The 25,574-nt window shown below is 38.6% G+C and overlaps 1 protein-coding gene across 3 annotated transcripts in view; it reads left to right on the top strand.

Moving 5' to 3' along the window:
• The window catches only part of P4HA1 (prolyl 4-hydroxylase subunit alpha 1), an 87,172-nt gene extending 67,297 nt beyond the window's left edge, over positions 1–19,875 (top strand). For 2 of the 3 annotated variants that reach the window (XM_064374269.1, XM_064374268.1), the window contains exons 10-15: positions 3,454–3,557; positions 10,321–10,370; positions 12,719–12,784; positions 16,364–16,432; positions 17,545–17,641; positions 19,153–19,875. In XM_064374269.1, coding sequence (XP_064230339.1) covers positions 3,454–3,557; positions 10,321–10,370; positions 12,719–12,784; positions 16,364–16,432; positions 17,545–17,641; positions 19,153–19,223 — 457 coding nt within the window. In that variant the 3' untranslated portion in view covers positions 19,224–19,875. The remainder of the gene's footprint in view (positions 1–3,453; positions 3,558–10,320; positions 10,371–12,718; positions 12,785–16,363; positions 16,433–17,544; positions 17,642–19,152) is intronic. The other variant, XM_064374270.1, reaches the window with a different exon arrangement.
• Positions 19,876–25,574: the final 5,699 nt, after the last annotated feature.

Raw genomic sequence — 25,574 nt, 5'->3', positions numbered from 1 at the left:
TGGAATAGGAACAGTTTGTTCATAATGTGTTTAGTTTGAAGCTTTATTAGAATACTTGCCAATTTAGCATTGCAATTATCTGTAAAAATCAAGTCAGTAGTTGGGTTGGTTGCTTACAATGTTCAAACATCCATCAAATTGTACCAGGTAGAAAAGACAGGTATGTTAACATACCAGATTAGTTCTACCAGGAACTTGGGCAGAATTGGAAGGAAAAAGTTCTTAATATACTTATTAGCTATTTTCTTTACAACAATAACACTTTGATTCTTCCCATTTTTGCTACACTGAGGAATTCTATAATACATAGCCAGAAAAAATTGGCAAGAGATCATCAAGCACATAGTTTTAGTAATATAGGATAAATCTTAGATTCATTCTAAGAATCCACCATATTGTGTATCTGCCCTGGTTTAATTCTAATAGGATGTCATGTTAGTTTCACGTTGGGATTAGTAAAAACTTCTTTCTTCTCCATGTCATCTTTCTTCTTCCTCTTAGTAAAGAAACACACACACTTTCTTTCTCTCTGCCATGCTTGCTCGCTCTCTCTGTCTCTGGAAGCTTTGACTTTGTCTGGCAGGGGGAGAGGTAAAGGAAAGCTCCTCTAAAGAAGTGGTAACCAAGGTGTTATCCAAAGTCTTAATTTTGCAAAGTGAAAAAGAATATTCGGGGCAGAGAGAAGAGCATATGCACTAGCCTTAGGACTAGAGGAAATGTGTTCTTGAGGAAATGTTGCTGCAGTTCTGAGAGGGAGGCAGAATACAGTGTTGGAGGCTATAAATTAGGAGATCAAGACAAAGCAGCCTGAGACACTGGAGGAATGCCTGGAGCTTGAGTGTTTCAGAGAGTTTCCAAAAGGATTAATGTTGTCACAAATGTTACCAAAGGAACAAATACAATGAGAATTGGAAAATGTCATTAGATTTAGAAGCACAATAGGGTTATGGGTAACATTAGCAAGAGCAATTTTGATGAAGTGGTAAGTGACTAAAGCTAGACTCCAATGGGTTCAGAGATGAGGAATCTGACAAAGTTAGCTTGAAGAGGGAGAAGAAAGGTTGGTGGCTGGAGGGATATACAGAGTTGGGGAAGTAATTTTTAATTAAGTTGTAATGGTGTTTATTTCCTCTATGAAGTAGGAGATACGTTATCTACTGAGTGAAGGGAGAGGCTGAAGGGAGCAGCTGAAGTGAGTTAGGGTTCAGAGTGGAAGAGGAAGTAAAAGTGAAGGGCCCATTTGAAGTTGGTATTCATGAATTTTTAGTGGAACATATCTGCCCTATTTCATGACTTTCTCCAGTAGGGTTTGGTGACACAGATATAAGCTTGGAGAAAAAGAGAGATTCATCCAGGATTGTGTTTGACAGACAGTTGAATTTAAGCATTTAGAAAGAATGTTTAATTGACAAACTATGGAATCAAAGCTCAGTGAGAGAAGTGAAGAAAGCAAAGGACTGATTGGGTAAAAGCACACGTAAAAAAGGGATGTAGCTGAATTTGGGGATGCCATTTAAAATTAAGATACAGTTCCCATATCATAAAATACATGATTTTAAAGTATGCATTTCAGTGGTCTTTAGCCTTGTGCAACTGTTAGACTTCTCATCGAGTTTAAGGAGGTAACAGAGACCGGAGTGAGGAAATTAAAAGCCAATTTATTCAGCTCCTGGGCGAGGTTCTGTGGTCCTGGAAAAGGGGCCAAAGAAGTCGGCTTCTCTTCTTGGGGCGTGGGGTTTTATAGGGAGTAGAAGTAGCTGATTGACTATGGGGGAAACAAAGACAAGGTAGTTCTATTGGGTATTAAAAGACTGGGGACGGGCGAGGTGAACAAAGTGGGGGCATTTCCATTGGGTATGAAGGGAGTGAGCATGGACGAGGGGCTGGTCGAGGACGTACGGGGGGAGCTACCATAGGGCAGGTTCTTGGCGGGCCTTTTCAAAATTTCTGGCGGGTGCAGGGCTGAGATTGGAATGCGGAAATGGGCAAGGGGGAGCCCGTGTGGAGAGGGCAAATGCTGAGCAATGCACTCAGAATGATGATGTAGTTTTTAGGCGCGGAGAGAGAAGGGCGTGTCCATTCGGCTCCCAAGGAGGCACCGGCCTTACAGCAACTATAACCAGTGTCTAATTCCACAACATTTTCGTCACTCAAAAAAAATCCTGTACCCATTAGAAGTCATTACCCATTCCCCCCAGCCCCATCCCCTGGCAACCACTAATCTACTTTCTATTCTCTATTCATTTACCTATTCTGTATATTTCACAGAAGTGGTATTAAATAACACGTAACCTTTTGTATTTTTTGACTTAATATGATGTTTCATCCGTGTTGTAGCATGTTTGTAGAGACAGGGTCTTGCTCTGTCGCCAAGGTTGGAGTGCATTGGTGTGATCATAACTCACTGCAGCCTTGAACTCCTATGCTCAAGTGGCTCTCTTGCCTCAGCTGCCAGAGTAGCTGAAACTACAGGTGCATACCACCATGCCCAGCTAATTTTTAAAAATTTTTTGTAGAGTTGGGGTCTCACTGTTGCCCAGGCTTGTCTCAAACTCCTGACCTCAAGAGACCTTTCCACCTTGGCCTCCCATAGTGCTGGGATTACAGGAATGAGCCACTGTGCCTGCCAGTACTTTATTCCTTTTCGTGACACAATAATATTCCAGTTCATAGATAATTCCACATTTTAGGTATCCATTGATAAATTGATGGATATTTGGGTCATTTCTACTTTTTGGCTATCATACGTAATGCTGCCGTAACGTGTCTGTACAAGTTTTTGTATGGACATAAAATTTTATCTTGGATATATACCTAGAAGTAAATTGCTGGGTCATTTGGTAACTGTGTTTAGCATTTTGAGCAACTACCAAACTGTTTTCCAAAGTGACTGCACCTTTTACATTACCATCTGCAATGTATGAGGGCTCCAGTTTCTTCACATCCTTACCAACACTTGTTACTGTCCATCCTTCAGTAGGTGTGTTTGGATACCTTTTCAAAACTTAATTTAAGCAGAACTTTTTTTCCTATAAAATATTAGCATTATGTAGATTAGGCTAAAGACCCCATGACTTCCCCCTAGTCAGTTCCTGTACCTTACCTGGAAGGAACAGTTGTTTTGTTTGCTGTGGTTTTTTTAAAGGAATTTTTTGAAGTTCTCAATGTTAGTGGCCTTCAATATAGCCTCCTTACATTAATCCAACTGTTTTCATAGAAGCGTTATAATAAATGAGGTTAGTTTTTTCTTTCTAACCTCTAACAGAACGTCATTTAAAAAAAATTATAGTATCCATTAATAAAGATGAATACTAAACAAGAAAATGAACTAAATGCCTTCAGTAAAGGTTTATTGTCCTATATTTTAAATATTGTGGCTTTCATAATAACAGCTATTAGTCTCCATGTAATGAAACATTATCAGTAAAATTAATATTTTCTTCTTATTTTTAGTGCCTGGCTCTCTGGCTATGAAAACCCTGTGGTGTCTCGAATTAATATGAGAATACAAGATCTAACAGGACTAGATGTTTCCACAGCAGAGGAATTACAGGTAGGTAATCACATTATCCTTAAGTCATTCTTACACTTCAAGAGATGCTTTAGAGGAGATTTCCTGATGATGAACAGGCAGTTCTCAATTTGCATAATAGTTTGGGACTGTAAAAAGTGACCCTGTAAGCTGCAACCATGCAAAGTGGTTTTGATAATTAATGAGGAAAATTATGATTGTTCTGTGACTTTTACATTAATTGTCAAAACATGACAACTCTTAACTGCTAAATATAGATGTCTAGGGAAATGAAAAATATATATCACTAATACTTAGTACACTGTAATTTTTTTTTCCATCCCCAGGCTTCAGTTTACCTGTCAAGTGGCCAGGGTGGGTTTTAAAAAATAATTTCTCTTTTTCTTTCTTTTAAAGCAACTAGTTTTCCTTTATTTTAATAATGAATCATAGGACCGACTTTTTTCATCACTTCTCTTATGTCTACAAATCATTTGTCATCAAAAGCAGCTGTCCTGAAATAGTAATTCTTCACTCCATCATAATCACAACTTGACTCAAAGTATGTGTAGTAAACTGGTACATACAGGAATGTTAGTTATAGGGAATGAACATAAAATCAGTGTATAATAATCTTATTTGGTTTCAATAGTAAAAAATTAAGCATAGGCCTATAAACCAGAGAAAAGAAATAGCTTAGTCTTCCCCTTTGTCAGACATTATTTACTATTCTTTAGTATTTTCCTGTAGAAAAATACTTTTTAAAATATTTGAGTTCCCTTTTCTGTATTAGATTTTTTGAAATTATCAAAATGTGCACTAAAAAAAAAAACCCAATGCCTTTATTAACCAATGCCTTTATTATAGCCTTTCTGGTTGCAATATTTATTTATTTATTAATTTCTTGAGACAGAGTCGGTCTGTGGCTCAGGCTGGAGTGCAGTGGCGTGATCTCGGCTCATACAACCTCTGTCTCCCGATTCAAGCGATTCTACTGCCTCAGCCTCCCTAGTAGCTGGGATTATAGGCATGTACCACCACACCCAGCTAATTTTGTATTTTTAGTAGAGACAGGGTTTTACCATGTTGACCAGGCTGGTCTTGAACTCCTGACCTCAAGTGATCCACCTGCCTTGGCCTCCCAAAGTGCTGGATTACAGGCATGCTCCACTGCACCTGGGCTGGTTGCAAAATTCTAAGACAGATGCAGTCAGTATGCAGCTCATAAGTTCATTAGAAAGGTGATATTTTTGCTTCTTTTCAACTTTTTTTTTTTTTTTTTTTTTTTTGGTGACAGTCTCACTGGAGTGCAGTGGTGCGATCTTGGATCACTGTGACCTGTGCCCCCTGGGCTCAAGTGATTCTCACGGCTCAGCCTCCTTAGTAGCTGGGACTATAGGCACATGCCACCACACCTAGCTAATTTTTGTATTTTTAGTAGAGATGGGGTTTCACCATGTTGGCCAGGCTGGTCTCAAACTCCTGGCCTCAAGTGATCTGCCTGCCTTGGCCTCCCGACGTGTTGGGATTATAGGCATGATCCACTGTGCCCGGCCTCTTTTCAACTTTAAATAATAAACCATCAGTTAATCAGAAGACCAAAATGTATTCTTAAAGCAGTTAGTTCCCTTTTTCTAATTAAGTTTTAAAACTTTATTTTGTGTGTGTGTGTTTTATAGTGATATGGTTTGATGCCACCCTACTCTATCTTTGTCAGAACACATGATCTTATGTTTTTATTAATAAAAATTGTACATATTTATGGTGTACTTGTGATATTTTGATACATGCGTAAATGTGTAATGATGAAGTCGGGGTAATTAAGATACCTGTCACCTCAAACAGTTTTTTTAAGGAGCATTTCAAATCTTTTCTAGCTATTTTTAAATATACAATAATAAATTGGCCGGGTACGGTGGCTCACGCCTGTAATCCCAGCACTTTGGGAGGCTGAGTTGGGCAGATCACAAGGTCAGGAGATCGAGACCACCCTGGCCAACATGGTAAAACCCCGTCTTCACTAAAAATACAAAATTAGCTGGGCACAGTGGCACATGCCTGTAGTCCCAGCTACTCAGGAGGCTGAGGTAGGAGAATCGCTTGAACCCAGGAGGCGGAGGTTGTAGTGAGCCAAGATCGAGCCATTCATTGCACTCCAGCTTGGGCAGCTAGAGTGAAACGCTGTCCCCCAAAAAATAAAAATAAAAATAAACTATGGTCACCCTACTGTGCTATTGAACACTAGAACTTATTTCTTCCATCTAACTGTACTTTTATACCCATTAACCAACCTTTCTTTATTCTCCCCGCTTTTCCCTATCCCACCCACCCTTCCCAGCTCTGGTAACCATCATCCTCTGCCTCCATGAGATCAACATTTTTAGCTCCCATATGTGAGTGAGAACATGTGATATTTGTCTTTCTGTGCTGGGCTTATTTTGCTTAATATAATGAACTCCAGTTTCATCCATATTTCCACAAGTGACAAGATTTCATTCTTCTTGTGGCTGAATAGTGTTTCATTATCTATAAGCACCACATTTTCTTTATCCATTCATCTGTTGATGGACACTTAAGTTCATTCCATATGTTGGCTATTGTGAATAGTCCTGCAATAAACATGGGAATGTGGTTATCTCTTTATCATGCTAACTTCGTTTCTTTCGGATATATACTTGGCATTGGGATTGCTGGATCATATAGTAGATATATTTTTAGTTTTTTAAGGAACTTCTATACTGTTCTCCATAGTGATTGTACTAATTTACATTTCCACCAGCAGTGTATGAGCATGCTCCTCATCCTTGCTAATATCTTTTATTTCTTTTTTAAAAAATTTATTTTGAGATGAAGTCTTACTCTGTTGCCCAGGCTGGAGTGCAGTGGCGTGATCTCGGCTCACTGCAACTTCTGCCTCCCGGGTTAAAGCAATTCTCCTGCCTTAGCCTCCTGTGTAACTGGGATTACAGGCCCCCGCCACTATGCCCAGCTAATTTTTGTATTTTTAATAGAGATAGGGTTTCACTATGTTGGCCAAGCTGGTCTTGAACTCCTGACCTTAGATGGTCCACCTGCCTTGGCCTCCCAAAGTGCTGGGATTACAGGTGTGAGCCACTGTACCTGGCTGGGATGTTTGAAAGCCTTTTCTCCATCTATGGAGATGATCATATGTTTTAAAATTCTATTTATGTGGTGAATTACATTTATTGAACCAACCTAGCATCCCATGAATAAAGCCTACTTGACTACAGTAAATTAACTTTTTGATGTGCTGCTAGGTTTTGTTTTCTAGTATTTTTTGAGTATTTTTGTGTCTCTGTTCATCAGGAATAGCGGCCTGAAGTGTTCTTTTTTCATCATCTCTCTGCTGGGTTTTGGTATTAGAATGATGCTGGTTTCATAAAATGAGTTAGGGAGGAGTCTTTCCTCCTCAATTTTTCGGAATAATTGCAATAGGATTGGTACTAGCTCTTCTTTGGTAAAATTCAGCTGTGAATCCATGTAGTACAGAGCTATTTTTGGTGAGTAGGTTTTTTAAATTAAAATTCAATTTCAGAACTCCTTATTGGACTGTTCAGGGTTTCAGTTTTTCCTAGTTCAATCTTGGGTGGTTGTGTGTTTCCAGGAATTTATCCATTTCTTCTGTGTTTTTTAGTTTGTGTGCATAGAGGTGTTCATAATAGTCTCTGGGGACTTTTTATATTTCTTCGGGGTCAGTTGTACTGTCACCTTTGTTATTTCTGATTGTGCTTATTTGAATCTTCCTTTTTTTTTTTTTTTGTTAATCTAGTTATCTTGCTGTTCTTAGAATTCTTTGTCTTTGATGTTTGAAAATTTGATTAAAATGTGCTTCAGAGAAGACCTTTTTGGGTTAAATCTATTTGGGGACTTTCGAACTTCCTGGAGTTGGATACCCTTATCTCTCCCCAGACCTGGGAAGTTTTCAGCTATTATTAAATAGGTTTTCTATGCCTTTTACTCTCTCTTCTCCTTTTGGAACTCCTGTAATAGAAATGTTTAATAGTGCCCCGTAAGTCTTGTAGGCTGTCTTTATCCTTTTTCATTCTTGTTTCCTTTTTTTTCTTTCCTCTGAGTAATATCAAACAATATATCTTCAGGTTCAGAGATTGTTTTGCTTAATCAAGTGTGCTGGTGCAGGTTTGTATTGTATTTTTAATTTCATTCATTGAATTCTTCAGCTGCAAGATTTTTGTTTGGTTCTTTTTTTATGATATCTTTCTTTGTTGAAATTCTGATTCATGACCGGGCACAGTGGTTCACACCTGTAATCCCAGCACTTTAGGAGGCCAAGGTGGGCGGATCATGAGGTCATGAGATTGAGACCATCCTGGCCAACATGGTGAAACCCCCTCTCTACTAAAAATACAAAAACAAAACAAAACAAAACAAAAACTAGCCAGGCATGGTGGCGCGCACATGTAGTCCCAGCCACTTGGGAGGCTTGAGGCAGGAGAATCCCTTGAAGCTGGGAGGCAGAGGTTGCAGTGAGCCAAGATTGCGCCACTGCACTCCAGCCTGGTGACAGAGCGAGATTTCATCCTGCAGGGTCTCTGGGTACTACTTCAGCCCTGGGATGTGCAGCTACTCTTCTTGGTGGCAGGTCTGACATGTGCTGCCATGGTGCTGCAATCCAGGTGCATGCGTTTGGAGTGGCTGTGGGGCCAGGATCCTGGGCTCAAGGTCTCGCATACCTATTGTAACATCTGGGTCTTGGGGTACAGGTTCACTCTCTGTGGCAGGGTTGGATGTAGGTTGCCCATGGCCCCAGAATCTGTGACTGAGGCACCCTCTAGCTGCTTGGGAAAAGGGGGTCGGGTTGTAGCTGTGATTCTACCCCTGGAGGACAGGGCACAGCCCTGGCCCAGCTCCAGGGAAGAGAGGGTGCTGTGGAGGTTTGAGTTTGGGATGCAGGGTATGGCTATAATTTAGGAGCCTGAGCCAGTAGGGCTTAGTGGCAACTCCAGTCCCTGGGGATGAGGCACCATGTAGTGGTCACTCTAGAACCTGGATTGGTGGGGCTCAGATGGATCCCAGACTCTGTGAGGCCAGGTCCAGTGGGAACAAGTACCCCAGAATGACCAAGCATGCTTGTTGTTTTCGGCCCTGTGGGGCAGAGAGCAGCACAGCAATGACTTCACTCCCCAGAAAGTGTCTCAGCCGTACAGACTCTCCAGGGAAGCAGGGGTATTAGAGTTATTTGTCCTGAAGGGCACATTTCTCAGCTTAGCCATTGCTATTGCTCTGTTTCCCTGGGTCTCTGGGTACTACTTCAGCCCTGGGATGTACAGCTGTTCAGTTTGGCCATTGCACCAATTCCCTAAGGGTAATGTGCTGCTTCAGCTCAGGCCCAGGGGATGTGACTGTTCTGAGTGGCCCAGAACCCTGGGATGCAGGGTTCTGCCAAAATATTGTTTTCTTGGAAGGGGAGTGCACAGCTGCAGCTCCTGCCTCATGGAGTTGGGGGAAGGGTAGGTAGAGCAGTTCTATTCCTCTTGGCCCCACCGGGAAGGGTGTAACAACTGCTGGCAGCTCTGCTTGGGAATGTCAGGCCTCCAGGTAGGCCTCCATTTCTGCCTTAGCTTCAGGGATGAAGGGGTGCTGTGGCTACTGGCCCCCAGAGCAAGACACACTCTAGCAGTAGTTCCAGTTCTACCAATGTTCTCCTGGTTTCATCAATAGCATTCTTAATTATGTTCTCCTTTGATTTTTGTCCGCATTTTATTGTGTTGTGTGATTGAGGGAAAGAGTTAAGTATCCTTCTCCTCATTTTAACAAATAAGAAAACTGAGATTATATCCAAAGTTACCTACATTGTAATTAAGAGAGCTGGAACTTGAACTCAGACCAAATATTTTTCTTACATTTTGCTTGTCACACTGGGACATTGTCATAACCAACTGAAGCTGTTAGGGCTCTTTGGCAGAGTTAATTCAATTGGTATTAACTTCTTCCCTTTTTTAGCAGGGAAAAAATATGAAAGAAAAGGGATTTTATTAAAGTAGATTGGGAGTTTGCCAGCATTTGGGGCTTTGGAAAATATTTTTTGATTTAAGCTCCAAAGGAAAGTGTTTAGTGAAACAAAATAATAGATTTCTCAAATTTTAGCTTATGTATTAAATTTTAAAAAATTAGCTGGTTGTGGTAGCATGCACCTATAGTCCCAGCTACTCAGGAAACTGAAGTGGGAGGATTGCTTGTGCCCCAAAGGTTGAGGCTGCAGTGAGCTATGATTGTATCACTGCACTCCAGCCTGGGTGACAGCTTGAGACCCTCTGTCTGGTGGGAGAGTGGGGGATTGGGGAAAAAATATATATATTATAATATAGTAGCTATCCTTAGTTTTTCATCCCTGTTTTCATAGGAACTCTCATTGATTTTTGTTTTGTTTTTTATTGAGATGGAGTTTCGCTCTTGTTGCCCAGGCTGGAGTGCAATGGCGCGATCTCGGCTCACTGCAACCTCCGCCTCCCAGGTTCAAGCAATTCTTCTGCCTCAGCCTCCCAAGTAGCTGACTATAGGCGCCTGCCACCATGCCCGGCTAATTTTCGTATTTTCAGTAGAGACGGGGTTTCTTCATGTTGGCCAGGCTGGTCTTGAACTCCTGACCTTGTGATCCACCCTCCTTGGCCTCCCAGAGTGCTGGGATTACAGGCATGAGCCATTGTGCCCAGCCTCATTGATTTTAAATACTTTTCATTTCGCTGTAAATACCTGACCATGATCTTAGGGATTTTTTTGAATAGTAATCTTCATAGTTCTTTCATGCTTTGTGTCTTTCCTACAGGTAGCAAATTATGGAGTTGGAGGACAGTATGAACCCCATTTTGACTTTGCACGGGTAAGGTAAAAAAAGAAAAAGAAAAGAAATTCACTGAGGCTTATGTATTACATTGTTAAAGAAAAATTTATTCTCGACACTTGTTAAAGATGGTAAGGCAGACTTCATTCAAGGGGGTACCATTGCAATAGGTATAGAGACCACTGCAACTGCAGTGGGATTTTGCAGTAAGGGAGAGAGATTAAACCCAATTCTAAATACAACAAGGAAAAGTGGGAATTTATAGCCAATGAATAGTGTTAGTAGATGGAAAATTACTAAGAGGTAAAGGAAGGATTCTAGCAAACTGACCTAACAGGATTCTTGCTGAAGTCAGGGCAGGGTGATCACCCAGGGGATAGTGGAAGATGAAGAACCCAGTTAGATTTTGAGGATGATCACGTGGCAAGGATGGGGGATTCTGGCTAATTTGACTTAGCAGGGTTCTTGCTCAAATTGGACAATGCAGAGATAAATACCAGAAGCCCAAAGTCAGGGCCTAGTTGAGGATAAAGTTCAGAGGAGCCTGAGTAGTTTGGTCAAGGAGAGATTCTTTGTCAACATATTAATTCTGTTCTTTTAACATTAAAACTTCATAGCCTATTTGGAATTTGTGGAAATATGGTGTGGCAGATATTCTGTAAGTAAAAAAGAAAAAAAAACACCCACCGAGATACCCAATACAATTACTTAAGATACTTTTAAATGTATTGGCAAGCCTGGAAGAAAGTAAAGGGTATTCCAACAGGCAAACTGAACAAAGATGATTCCAAACCTAGAGAATTAAAGAAGGGACAAAACACAGAGGCTGGAGGCACGTGCCTCCAGGAACTACAGCTTTGGTAATTAGCAGCTCTGTAAGAGTATCTGCCACAGTGTAGGCTACTGAATTTGAGACCCTAGAATAAAATTTAAATCTCCACAAGAATTACAGCTTCAATAAAGAAAGAATGGGTTTGAAAATAAATCTCTTGACCAGGCGTGGTAGCTCACGCCTGCAATCCCGCACTTTGGGAGGCCGAGGTGGGTGGATTATCTGAGGTCAGGAGTTCGAGACCAGTCTGACCAACATGGTGAAACCCTGTCTCAAAAAAAAAAAGAAAGAAGAAAAAGAAATCTCTTGTGATGCAGGAGCCTTACAGGGAACTGTCTGTTTCCATCCTGGGTGGGGCGTAGTGTGTATGGGGAGCTACTTTAGGGAGTACTATGTGTGGAATTTTCCACTTGTGTCATGTTAGCACTAAAAAAGTTTTGAACTTTGGAGCATTTTGGATTTTCGATTTTTGGTATGCTCAGCCTGTATTCCATGTTATGGATATATCACAGTTGAGCCATTCATCCATCGAGGACATTTAGATAGTTTATACATTTCTGTGTGAAAAGCACATTTTCATTTTTCTGGGAGAAATGCCAAGAGGTTGTATTGTATTTTAATTTAGATATAAATATCTAGATATTAACTCTCTAGCTTGATGGAAGTGCTGAAAGTCACTTTACTGGCATTATTAGAAAAATAATACTAGGGGCCAGGCGTAGTGGCTCATGCCTGTAATCCCAGCCCTTTGGGAGGCTGAGGTGGGCAGATCACTTGAGGTCAGGAGTTCAAGACTAGCTTGGCCAACATGGTGAAACTTTGTCTCTACTAAAAATACAAAAAAAGCCAGGCATGGTAGTACATGCCGATAGTCCCAATTACTTGGGAGGTTGAGGCAGGAGAATTGCTTGAACCCCGGAGGCAGAGGTTGCAGTAAGCCGAGATCATGCTACTGCACTCCAGCCTGGGCGAAAGAGCAAGACTCTGTCTCAAAAAGAAAAGAAAAATACTAGGAAACACTTCAGTAGGTCATGAGTTCAAAGCAAGTCTCAAGGTAAATTTTTTAACCACAGGGAGTAAGCTTCAGGAATGTAGCTGAGAGGTGGCTCTCATGTCTTACTTTTTTGGAAGCTAAAATTGTAGGTATTAATTTTTTAAAAATCTGTAGTTAGCAGATAATGGCTGTTGTTTAGGCTAGTAAGTCTGATTTTTATTCAGTAATCTTGTCTAAAGTATCCAGTATACAAGTTCAGTCAGCAAGTATTTGAGGCCAGGTGGTACGATGGCTCATGCCTGTGATCCTAGCACATTGGGAGGCAAAGGCAGGAATATTGTTTGAGGTCAGGAGTTTAAGACCACCTTGGTCCACATAGCAAGACTCCATCTCTACAAAAAGAGTGCCTGATACTTATAGTGCCCTGGACATTACAAGGGAAACTTTTGGGGTTGTTTTTGGCATATTCTTCAGGATATTACTACTGATGTTTAGTTGCCACCGGAGTATTTGTATTACTGAATTTTTACACCACTGAATTTGCTGTGTTTTTATTCACAGAAAGATGAGCCAGATGCTTTCAAAGAGCTGGGGACAGGAAATAGAATTGCTACATGGCTGTTTTATGTAAGTTGTGGCTAAAATTTTTAGGTTAAGTTGGGATTTGATCACATGACTCATTTTAATGTGGTGTTTGTTCTGTGTAGCTCTGATTTAGCATCCTATTTACCATTTTTACAACTGAGTAAAAGGAGTTAAGAATTTTTTTGCATTTGCAGCTTTTTCAGGCTGTAAGCTAGATGTTTATTATAGAAACTTTTGGACAGACTGAGAATTGATAGTGCCACTACGTGCAGACAATCAATATTTTGGCAGATAGGCTCTCTGTTTAGTCATATATGTGTATATAAGAATCTCTATGAATTTCTGTATATACACATACACATTTCGGTAAACTTAATTACATTTTTTAATATACATTGAAGTATATCATATCAGAAGAGTGCACAAATTAAGTGTTATAACTTGATTAATTTTCACAAAGTGAACACTTCTGGTGTATTCAGTACTAAGATCAAGAAATAAGCACATTACAACCCCCAGAAGCCTTACCCCCTTTTAAGTTTTAAAACAGTATGATCATAATTCAATTTTCAAAATTATTTATATATATGGAAAAAAGTTTTGATTATAGTGTTTGTTCTAGTTACCCCAAATAAATCACTCCAGAACTCTTTTCTGAATGGTTTAAAATAACAACAATCATTTTTTTAATGAATCTCTTAACAGTTGTGAGGTTGACTGGACCCAACTCATGGTGCCTGCTTCAAATCTGACGTGCATTTGCCATCAAATGCCTGGCACTGGGGTATCTTGAAGGCTAAGGTTGAGGCTGGCTGTCAGCCAGAATGCCTAAATTCTGGCCAATACATGTGACTGAGCTTCCTCACAGCATAGTGATTGGATTGCAAGAGCAAGCATCCCAAAAGAACAATGCAAAAGTACATGATATTGTTATGACGTACCCTCAGAGGTCACAGATGTCATTTCTGCTGTATTCTATTACAGCAATGACAAAGATCTGCCCCATTTCAGAGAGAGGGCACATAGACCCTGCCACTGCAGGCAAATGTCAGTGTCACATAAACGCATGTAGGATGGGACATATTGGGATGTATTCTTATTCATTCATTCATTCATTCATTTATTTAAATAGAGACGGGGTTTCACCATGTTGGCCAGGCTGGTCTTGAACTCCTGACCTCGTGATTTACCTGCCTCGGCCTCCCAAAGTGCTGGGATTACAGGTGTGAGCCACTGCACCTGGCCATATTGGGATGTATTATATTTGGAAAATGCAATCTGCCATAATGTCATAAACTTTGTTAACTTAAAAAAGACATTTTAGGCCAGGCACAGTGGCTCACACGTGTAATCCCAGCACTTTGGGAGGCCGAGGCAGGTAGATCACTTAAGGTCAGGAGTTCCACACCAGCCTGACCAACGTGGTGAAATCCTGTCTCTATTAAAAATATAAAAATTAGCCAGATGTGATGGCACAGGCAGGTAGTCCCAGCTACTTGGGAGGCTGGGGCACGAGAATTGCTTGAACAAGAATTGGAGGCAGAGGTTGCAGTGAGCCGAGATCACACCACTGCACTCTCCAGCCTGGATAACAACAACAACAAAATATTTTATATCTATATCTAGACTTAATTTTGGTTATTTCATTGCTTTTTCTATCCTTTGCCCACATTTGAATTAAATCTTCTTTGCTGTCTGCAGTATCTCACTCCCTACCAAATTTCTCTGCTCAATCTATTTTCTTCTCTCCCTGCTACCTTCCCCGTTTCTTTTTTCTTCTTTCCCTTCTTCCCTGCCTCCCTTTCTCCCTCCTTCCCAATTTATATTCCTCTCACAATTCCATCTTGTTTCCAAAAGGATGTAAGGTACATTACAAAGATTCATATAAAAAAGAGAAATATCACAGAGGGAAAACCAGGAAAAGGTTAGTACAGTATAGAAATTCATGCTGCAAAGGAGTCTGTACCTATTTATATCCCAATTTTAAGTGGGATATATTTGTGAAGTATGTTTGTCAGACTTTTTGATCTGTGTATCTTTCACTTATCAAATTAGCAGTTACTGTGGCTTTCAGTTGCATTTCTCTTATTAGAGAGGTTGAGCATCTTTTCAGATTTTTAAAAGCCGTTAGTGTTTACATGTTCTTCGTTCTCCTTATATTTTTTGTTTTATGAATATTGATGCTGTATTATTTGGCCCACTATTCATGTATGTTACATTATTTGACTATTAGATTGTTAGATTATTCATTTCTCCCTCTTAATGTACACACCCTTCCTGAAATAGTTGTATGGCATTTTAATTATTTTTTCCATTATTTAAATACTATTGCCAAATGGGGCACATAAAATATCTAAAATTACTTTTCCTGTCATGCACAAATTTTTAATTTCCTCAAAGTTAATTTTTTTCATTGGTTAAATGTTCTTAGCTGTTTATTACTAATTATATATTTATCATTGTAAAATGCCTTTCATCTCATTTAATGCTTTTTACCTTGATTTAAACTGTGTCTCTCATTAAGATCATACCCTGTTTTCCTTGGAAAGCATTTGCCCCAAATATTACCGTTTTGTTTTCTGTGTAAGTCACTTATAACAAATAGTTGGATTGTGCCCTGTGATATAATCAGTCCATACATTCTACTTATGTTGCTTTAAAAAAATCTTTACTGTATGATCCTTATGTCCTTTGCCTTGTTTTATGTGATCTTAAAACCTTAATTTAAAAGGTTTCCCTGTTGGCCAGGCGCAGTGGCTTACACCTGTAATCCCAGCACTTTGGGAGGCTGAGGTGGGCAGATCACCTGAGGTGAGGAGTTCAAGACAAGCCTGACCAACATGGAGAAAACCCGTCTTTACTAAAAATACAAAATTAGCCAGGCTTGGTGGTGCATGCCTGTAATCCCAACTACTTGGGAGGCTAGGGTAGGAGAATCGCTTGAACCCGGAAGGCAGAGGTTGTGGTGAGCCAAGACTGCACCATTGCACTCCAGCCTAAGCAATTAGAGTGACCTCTGTCTCAAAAGCAAAACAAAATAAAAGGTTTCCATGTTTATTCTAAGTTACCTTTTATGATTATAACTTACATATAATTTTCTCATTTTTATTTGATTCCCTACCATGAGAAATGGCAAAACTGATTTTATTATTTTTCTCATTATTTTTATTTTACATTTATTTCTTGAGCACCTACTGTTCTTGAGGTACTGTTCTAGACATTAATGCTCAGCAGTGAACAAAACAGATGAAAATTCCTGCCTCCATGGAGATTACATTCTAGTACAATAAAATACATATTTATATCTCTGTATTGATTTATTAGTTTTAGTCATTTCTTTTCCCTCTGGCTATTAATAAATGCCTATCCCAAATTATGTCCCCTTTTTCCCTTCCTGACAGTTTTTTGTTAATCATTCCTTTGCTTTTTGTAGTTTTTTCTACTTATGTATATAAACCTAAATGGCGTTTTGTTTTACTTTTGAAAAACTGAGTAACATGTACAGAACCTTGGGAACAAGTCCTTGTGTTCCCAATATTCTAGTATTCAATATCAAGTCTTTATTATGGCAGTTTTACTTTATTTTACCAGCACGTTTGATAATACCCTTGTTTTTTATAGATGAGTGATGTGTCTGCAGGAGGAGCCACTGTTTTTCCTGAAGTTGGAGCTAGTGTGTGGCCCAAAAAAGTAAGCTTGTTTGGTTTGTTTTTGGTTTATTAATTTTTTCCCTAAGGAAAGGATGCATTTTTATTCATGGTCTAATTAATGAATTACAGTTTTTTCTTTTTCTTTTCTTTTTTTGAGACATCATGTTCTCACTCTGTTGCCCAGGCTGGAGTGCAGCAGTGCAAACATGGTTCACTGCAGCTTTGACCTCCTGGGTTCAAGCCTCAGCCTCCCAAATAGCTAAGACTACAGGTGCACGTCACCATGTCCAGCTAATGTTTAAATTTTTAAAACAGTGTCTCTCTCTATTGCCCAAGCTGGTCTTGAACTCATAGGCTCAAGTGATCCTCCCACCTCAGCCTCCCAAAATGTTGGGATTATAGGCGTGAGCCCCTGTGCCCAGCCAAATTACATTTTTAAAGGTAGTGTACTTAAGGACAACATTATTGCTAGGTAAAAGTTGTGGTATTTTTATGGTCCTTGCCATGAGTACTTAGAGGTAATGAATGACCAGGACTTAGTATTTAAAATTTTTCATTTTTAAAATGGGTTCTATATGGTGTTTTCTCTTCCATCTTGCTGTGTAAGATTTGTTAGCTTTGTTTTGGCAAATACTTTTGTTGTCAAGCATTTTTATGGTATTTTTTATATGATCAAAAAGGTTTTTAAAATGGTGGAATCATATTTTCAGAATTATATTAGAGGAAGATAAAATGCTGCTATAGAATTGTTCTTCTGCAGGAGCAAAGGAAAATTAAGAACTACTGAAAGCGGCTAGGCACGGTGGCTCATGCCTGTAATCCCAGCACTTTGGGAGGCCGAGACAGGCAGATTACCTGAGGTCAGTAGTTCGAGATCAGCCTGACCAACACGGTGAAACCCTGTCTCTACTAAAAATATAAAAATTAGCTGGGTGTGGCAGCGGGCACCTGTAATCCCAGCTACTCGGGAAGCTGAGGCAGGAGAATCACTTGACCCTGGGAGATGGAGGTTCTAGTGAGCTGAGATCGCATCATTGCACCTCCAGCCTGGGCCATAGAGCAAGACACTGTCTCAAACAAACAAACAAGAACTACTGAAAGAGATAACCTGTCATTATAGACTTGGGGATAATTTTGAATTGTTCTCCATAGGGAACTGCTGTTTTCTGGTATAATCTGTTTGCCAGTGGAGAAGGAGATTATAGTACACGGCATGCAGCCTGTCCAGTGCTAGTTGGCAACAAATGGGGTAAATATTTCATATTTTCTGTGAAGAGAATGTGATTTTTGTTTCGTATTTTAAAACTATTATAATCTGTGTCTTATAAACAAAAGCCCCCGCATATTTGCTTAATATGGTTTTAACATTGTACGGGATACAACCAAACAACTGCCTAATCTTAATATAAATTTATAATCAGAATTTTGATGAAGAATTTTGTTTTTAACTCTTATTTCCACTTATTCCAAGAAACATTGACTGACTCAAAATTGAATAAGACAGTATCTTCCCCTCAAATGATTAATAATTTGATTAGACATACTAATGGATTATAGTGTAGTACATATTAATATAAAAATATAAACAGAAGATGATGACTGCTTAAGTTTGGGGAGTCTTCTTCAAAGCTTATTTTTTGAATTTGGTCCTGAAGTTAAAACAGCAATTTTCCAAACATGTTAGATACCAGGTCCTAATGTGAGGCTTGATTAGCACCTAGTGTGCAAAATTTAAAAAGAGGCACTCACTCTTGGGGACATGCAACTGCAGGACTGGCCACCTTTTAAAAAAGTAGAAAACAGGTGAAATTAGTTTTAATATGTTAATTAGCCCCATGTGTCCATTTTAATCTGTGTTACTAGCCACATGTTTAGTGGTTACATATAGGACGTAACAAGGTTAAGGAGTGAGGCCTGATCAGGATTTTTAAATCTCTCCTCATTATTATAGTATTTAAGAACCCCTGGACTAGAATGAGGAGAGGCTAGTTGGTGAGATAGAGTTTAGAAAGCTGTTTTCCATTGTCTAAGGGGGAGATGATAACAGCATCAATGAAAGCATCAGTGAAAGGGTTGGAGAGCAAATAAATTCAAGAGCGATATAAAGAAAATTGTCGGGGTTTGATGAATAAAGAGTAGATACAAGGGTTGTAAAGGAAAAAGGAGTTAAGAAGGAAGTTTGACTTTAGCTATTTTGAATGGGTTCTATGGTACCAGAGACACACACAAAAAGTAAATTAATGCCTTTTGGGATACATTTTTATATGATACACATTTTTTAAAGGTATTTTGGAAACTTAATGAGCATATAATAGCAATGGTTGATCCGAGAGTTTTTCCTTTAGAGTGGAAAGTTTGTGTTCATTATTAAAATGTCTTTGTATTTTGGAGGTTGTACTTTGAAAACAGTACATAAAGCAATATTCTGCTCTGTCTGTACCTGTATCTTAAGTCCATTTGTGTCTCATTTCAAGCCTCACATTGATCATTGGAAACTTTAAGAAATGCATAGACTTGGAAATATACACACATGTATACATGTATGTACATAAACACATATAAATGTGTACACATGTGTATATAGATATATAAAATCTGTGGTGTTTTCAACATTTAGCCACGTTTTTAAGTAGCATCTGCCTTTATCTGGTTTTGGTGTTGAACTTTTATCCCATGTTGAAACTTTGTTATAGACCTAGCTTTTAGAAACTAAATACTAATTAGATGGGGGAAAATTAATATATAACTTTTCTCTCACAGTATCCAATAAATGGCTCCATGAACGTGGACAAGAATTTCGAAGACCTTGCACCTTGTCAGAATTGGAATGACAAACAGGCTTCCCTTCCTCTCCTATTGTTGTACTCTAATGTGTCTGATACACACATTTCCTAGTCTTAACTTTCAAGAGTTTACAATTGACTAACACTCCATGATTGATTCAGTCAGGAACCTTATCCCATGTTTCATCTGTGGACAATCACTTTGTGGATTTTTCTTTTAAAATTAATACTAAATCACCACATTGCAAATGTAAAACCTTAAAGTGCAGTTGGTATCACAGAAGACAAGGCAGAGTTAAAAAGTGAGGAATTTTTAATTTCATATTTAAAGAACTTTTTGGTTGGATAAAAATTTAATTTGAGCATCCAGTTTAAGCATTTCACTACATCTCGGTGGGTGTTAAGCTCTAATGGGCCATGTGATAGGAAACAAATGCCTTACAGGTGTTATGTTTACCTAGTATCTTATTCTATTTTCTGGATTTGCCTGAAATCTAGTAATAAAGTAGAATACTAACTGGGTTCCATGTGATGTTTGCCCTTTCATAAGATCTTCTAAGTAAGTTGATTTTTTTCCTCCCAAGTCCTTTTTAAAGAAAGTATACTGTATTTTTACCAACCTCCTCTCTTTTCTCATAGCTCTTCTGTGGTGAATTAAATGTGCTTGAGTTAAAATACTTTCTTTTTTTTTTTTTTTTTTTAATAGAAAGTCCTGCATAACAACAACACTGGGCCTTCTTCACTAAAATGCTCACCACTTAGTCTTTTTCTCCCTTTTTAAAAATGACAGATGATTTTGTCCAGAAATTTTGCTGTTTTTCTTAGTGCTAATACCTTGCCTCTTATTCCTGCTACAGCAGGGTGGTAATATTGGCATTCTGATTAAATACTGTGCCTTAGGAGACTGGAAGTTTAAAATGTACAAGTCCTTTCAGTGATGAGGAATTGATTTTTTTTTTTAAGTCTTTTTCTTAGAAAGCCAAATGTTTGTTTTTTTAAAATTCTGAAATGTGCTGTGACAACAATGACCTATTTATGATCTTAAATCTTTTTTAAAAAAAAGTTTGTTTTCTGTGTGGTGTTTTCTTATTTAAATCTGAATGTATGACGTGGCAGTAACAAGTTAACTTATGCTGTTTCTTTAGTACGTAGGGCTTAGGTTTATACTCTTGGTTTCCACTCACACTAATGTCACATGGTTCAGGAAGAAAAATTTAGGCTTTCTGAAGTTTCAGCTATTTAATCAATCAAAATTTATTTCCTTCAAAGAGAGCTCTAAAATACTCTACTATGGTTACAAAGTTATTACAAGCCAGGCGCGGTGGCTCACGCCTGCAGTCCCAGCACTTTGGGAGGCTGAGGCAGGTGAATCACCTGAGGCCAGGAGTTTGAGACCAGCCTGGCCAACATGGTGAAACTCACTCCATCTCTACTAAAAATACAAATATTAGCCGGGTGTGGTGGTGCACGCCTGTAGTCCCAGCTACTTGGGAGGCTGAGGCAGAAGCATTGCTTGATCCCTGGAGGCAGAGGTTGCAGTGAGCCAAGATCGTGCCACTGCACTCCAGCTTGAGTGACAAAGTGAGACTCGGTCTCAACAAAGAAAAAAGTAGTTGTTATTAGAATAATGGTACTTGAGACTTTCTCCTATTTAAAAATATGGTGTGGTAATACAAAGCTGTGAGCTTAATGAACTATGTTAATTGATGCTTTAGACTATTTACATTACTTATGGTGAATCCTAGTTCACACAAGGATTCTTGATCCTTTATGCAGTAAATACTAAAGGGAGAATTTGGTCGATTTGCTGGAAAAGTAGGTATTTTCACCCATTTTTAAAGTGAACTCTGAAGTTCCTTCTGACTAGCCTTTGTTCCAACACAAGTATTTTGGAAATACTGAGAATTAAGTTCAGCACTTTCATCTACTCCTATTTTGTGACCATTGATGATTTTTTAAAAAACTTTTTACATAACGTTTTATAAAGTCTCTACTAACAATACAAAAATTAGCTGGGCATGGTGGTGGGTTCCCATAATCCCAGCTACTCGGGAGGCTGAGACAGGAGAATTGCTTGAACCCAGGAGGCTGAGGTTGCAGCGAGCGGAGATTGTGTCCCTGCACTCCAGCCTGGGTGACAGAGCGAGACTCTGTCTCAAATTAAAAAAATAATAATAAAATGGTTATTACAGGGTAAGAGTGTGGAGAAGTTACAAATGGCAAACCAACACATATATGTAATTTATAAACTAATATGTATATGTGTGTGTATATAAATGAAATCTTACTGCTGCTTAAAAGAATCTAAATACCTTTACATAGCCACGTGTTGACTGCTACGTGTAAATTCCATACCACTTAAGTACATATAACTGAAAAATGAACAGCTTATATGCAGAGCCCAATGGACCAAACTATTGAATGACTGGATTCCTGTTAAGAAATTTACAAGCTGGGCACAGTGGTGGCGCATGCCTGTAATCCCAGCACTTTGGGAAGTGGGAGGATCTCTTGAACCCAGGAATTTGAGACCTGCCTGTGCAACATGGCAAGACCCTGTCGCTACTAAAAATCAAAAAGCCAGGAGTGTGGCATATGCCTGTGGTCCCAGCTGCTCAGCAGGCTGAGGTGGGAGGATCCCTGGTGCCTTGGAGGTCAAGGCTGCAATGAGCTGTGCTTGTGCCACTGTACTTGAGCCTGGGCAACAGAGCAAGACCCTATCTCAAAAAGGAAAAGAAAAACAGTGTAACACCCAAACATGTACACACCAAATCATGATTAAGTAATTATAAATCACTTGATAAGGAACAGACAGAATTATGAAATAAAGATTGCTAGGAGAAAGAAGAATTGAAAAAATTACATCTTAATCCAGATAGCAACACAAGGACCACTTTCTTCTCTTGGCAGTGCTTATTTTTACTATAGTAAAAGTTAATGTTTTAGTGAGAACAATATTGGGTAACTTAGAGAAAAAGGAATGAGTTAACAGAGTACCACAAATTACCAGATTTATCAGAATAAAATAGATTTCATAATCCTGTACTCCTAATGTCTTACATATTATTCGACTACTCTAATGAAGTTTTGCAAAATTAACTGTAGTAGACCAGTAAAGTTCTTTGGCTTCCTTTCTTAAATTTGAGGACTTTAAAGTTTACTTTCTGTGTAAATGTAGCCTTAAGTTGTTAAATATAAATTTCGATTCAGGAAAACTGACAAGAATGCCTTACTGTAAATAACTTATATACAAGCAGATGTTAGTAAAAAGAGCAGCCAAAAGGAGTGGAAGTCCTCCATCTTGTGCTTTTTGAGGTCGTGTTGAACTTTACTGTAGCACTATTCTGCTGAAATTAGTTATATGTTGCTTAGTGACAGGAAAATGCATCATCACTAGAAGATTTTGTTGTTGTGGGAACATCATAGAGTGTACTTACACAAACTTAGCATAGCCTGCTACATACCTAGGCTATATGATAACAGCCTATTGCTCCTAGACTACAAACCTATACAGCATGTTATGGTAGTGACTACTGTAACTGATTATAACACAAAGCTAACGATGTGTGTATGTATTTAAACATAGAAAAAGATACAATATAGAGTATTTTAATCTTACAGGACCACCACCAGTCTGGCATTGACTGAAACATTATTAGGTGGCACATGACTAGTGTTATACAAAGCAAGATAATCACATATGAAATAAGCTCTAAAATCTGAAAAAGAAAATTTCTCAAATTTTGTAAGTTGGTCTTTTCAATTCATAATAGGCTTATTTCTAAAAGAAATTGTTTTGGGCTAAGCACTTCAAATTCAGAATTGAACATTTTAAATATAGATTGATGTGCAGTTTTACATTTCAGTGCTTTTTAGGGAGAAGGATTGTGTTTCAAGTTAGAAAACGTATTCACGTTAAGTCCACAAAGAGTCAGAATTATCGTAATATCTACTTTAAAGTAATAAGTATAGTTGAACTCCATTCCAGTGTAGGTTTTTACCTAGGTTTGGCTATATCATGAATCATGTCATATAAAATAACTACATAATGGTTAACTTATAACAAATACTAATCTCATCTTTTGATACATGTATAATAAATCATTAAGTCTGAGAAGATGAAATAACTTACCTAACAGTTGAATTTAGCTATGTTCTATTTTTACTTTGCTTTTAAAAGGCAAAAAAGTGAGGTTCTGTTACATGAAACACCTTTTGACTTATGAGCTAGAAAAAAAGTAGTCCTTACTAAAAATAATCAGTGCTATGTTTCCCATGTTCCTTTCTTATTTCTGCAACTATGGGGAAAATAGTCCATGAAAAGTTCAAGTAAGGTAATATTAAAAGTGCTCTGAAACAGTGCTAGTCAGTGTGGTTTATAGCTGAGCAATGGGGTTTCTTACTTGTCCACAATGAGATAAGGCATTTACATCAAAATGAAAATAAACTCTATCAGTGAGTACACAATTCATTTAATTCAGCTGACTTTTTTTGTAGCAAGTCTTTCTAGATGAAGAAAGCGTGTTATTTATATATAGTATAAACTTCTCATCTCAGTGAAAACCAGAACTTTTCAGTAGTGTTCAGTTCCCTCCCTTCAACCAGAGGGAACAGAGCAGTACTTATTTCCAGCATTCTGACTCATCTGGGGACTTCCTGAAAGAGTGTCCGTCTCACTTAACACAGCGCTCACATGGGAAAAGGTTAGCATGTCTGGGAAAAGCTGCAGGACTTTAAGCTGTCACCCAGGCTGCTCCCAAGGCTCAGAACATACCTGCTGATTAGCTCAACAAGCTAAAGGAAAACAGAACCAAAGGAAGTCAGGAAAATGACATGTGAACAAAATGAGAATATCAACAAAGAGCTAGAAAAGGAATAAAACTAATTCTAGAGCTGAAATATACAATACCTGAATTGAAATATTCACTAGAGTAGTTAATCGGGCTAGAATTCAAATTAGATTGTTAGGATATTAAGATGTTATCCTCATAACTGCAAAAAAAAAAAAAAAATCTAGAGTATAGACAAAAGGAAATGAAAAGAGTATCAAAAATATGTTACTACAAAAACAGGGTGCAGGGAACCAGTAATAGAGACAAAAGAAAAAAAAAGCTGCTGGGGCAGTGGCTTACACCTGGTATCAACACTTTGGGAAGCTGAAATAGGAAGATTACTTGAGATCAGGAGTTCAAGACTAGCTTGGGCAACATAGACCCCATCTTTTCAAAAAAATTAGCCAGGCATGGTGGTGCATGCCTGTAATCCCAGCTACTCTGGAGCCTGACCTAGGAGAATTGCTTGAGCCTGGGAGGTCAAGACTGCAGTGAACTGTGCTTGTGCCACTGCACTCCAGCCTGAGCAAGAGAGCAAGATCCCGCCTCAAAAAAAATAAAAGAAAAATCTTAATACGCGAAAACAAAATAGCAAAGAAATCCTTCCCCATCAGTGACTAAATGAAAAAAAAAAAAAAGCCAACTAGATGCTGTCTATAAGAGACTCACTTTAGATCTAGAGAGACAGGTTCAATGTGAAGGGATGGAAAAACATATTCCCTATGGAAATCCCAATGAGGGTGCTATGGTTTGGATGTAGTTTGTCCTCACCAAAACTCATGTTTAAATTTAATTGCCAATATAATGGTTTTGGGAGCCAGGGCCTTAAGAGATAATTAGGTTAAGATGGAATAATATCTTTCCCACATGACTGGGTTAGTCCTTTCGAGACCTGAAAGAGCATGGTGTTATAAAGTGGGTCATCCTCCTTTGTCCTGTCTTTCATATGCACTTCTTTCCCCTTCCACTTTTCCACCCTGCTATGAAGCACCATGAGGCCCTCACCAGATGCCACCACCGTGCCCTTGGAATTCCCACCTTTCAGAATTGTAAACCCAGTAAATTTCCTTATAAATTACCCAGTCTTAGGTATTCTTTTATAGCTACAGAAAACAGGCTAAGAAGATTTTTGCAGAAATAGGAAAATCCATCCTGAAATAATAAGGAATCTCAAGGGATTCTGAATAGCCAACAATCTTGGTAAAGAATAATATTGGAGGTCTCACATGTCCTGATTTCAAAACTTACTACAAAGCTACAGTAATCAAAACTGGTATGGCATAAAGACACATATAGACAGACAGATTAGAGAGCCCAGAAATCCTTGTGATTCAATAGCAAAACAACTCAAAAATGGGCAAAGGACTTGAATAGACATTTCTCCAAAGAAAATATACAAACATCCAATAAACACATGAAAAGATGCTCAATATCACTAGTCTTAAGGAAATGCAAATAAAAACTGATGCCGATTGCTATTATTAAAAAATAGACAATAACAAGTGTTGACTAGAATGTGGAAAAATTGGAACCTTTGCATTACTAGGAGGAATGCAAAATGGTGCAG

Source organism: Aotus nancymaae, unplaced genomic scaffold, assembly GCF_030222135.1.
Source record: "Aotus nancymaae isolate 86718 unplaced genomic scaffold, 86718_ANA_hifiasm-v0.15.2.pri h1tg000010l, whole genome shotgun sequence".
Taxonomy (NCBI): Eukaryota; Metazoa; Chordata; class Mammalia; order Primates; family Aotidae; genus Aotus; species Aotus nancymaae.
This window is presented reverse-complemented; position numbering and strand designations above follow the sequence as displayed.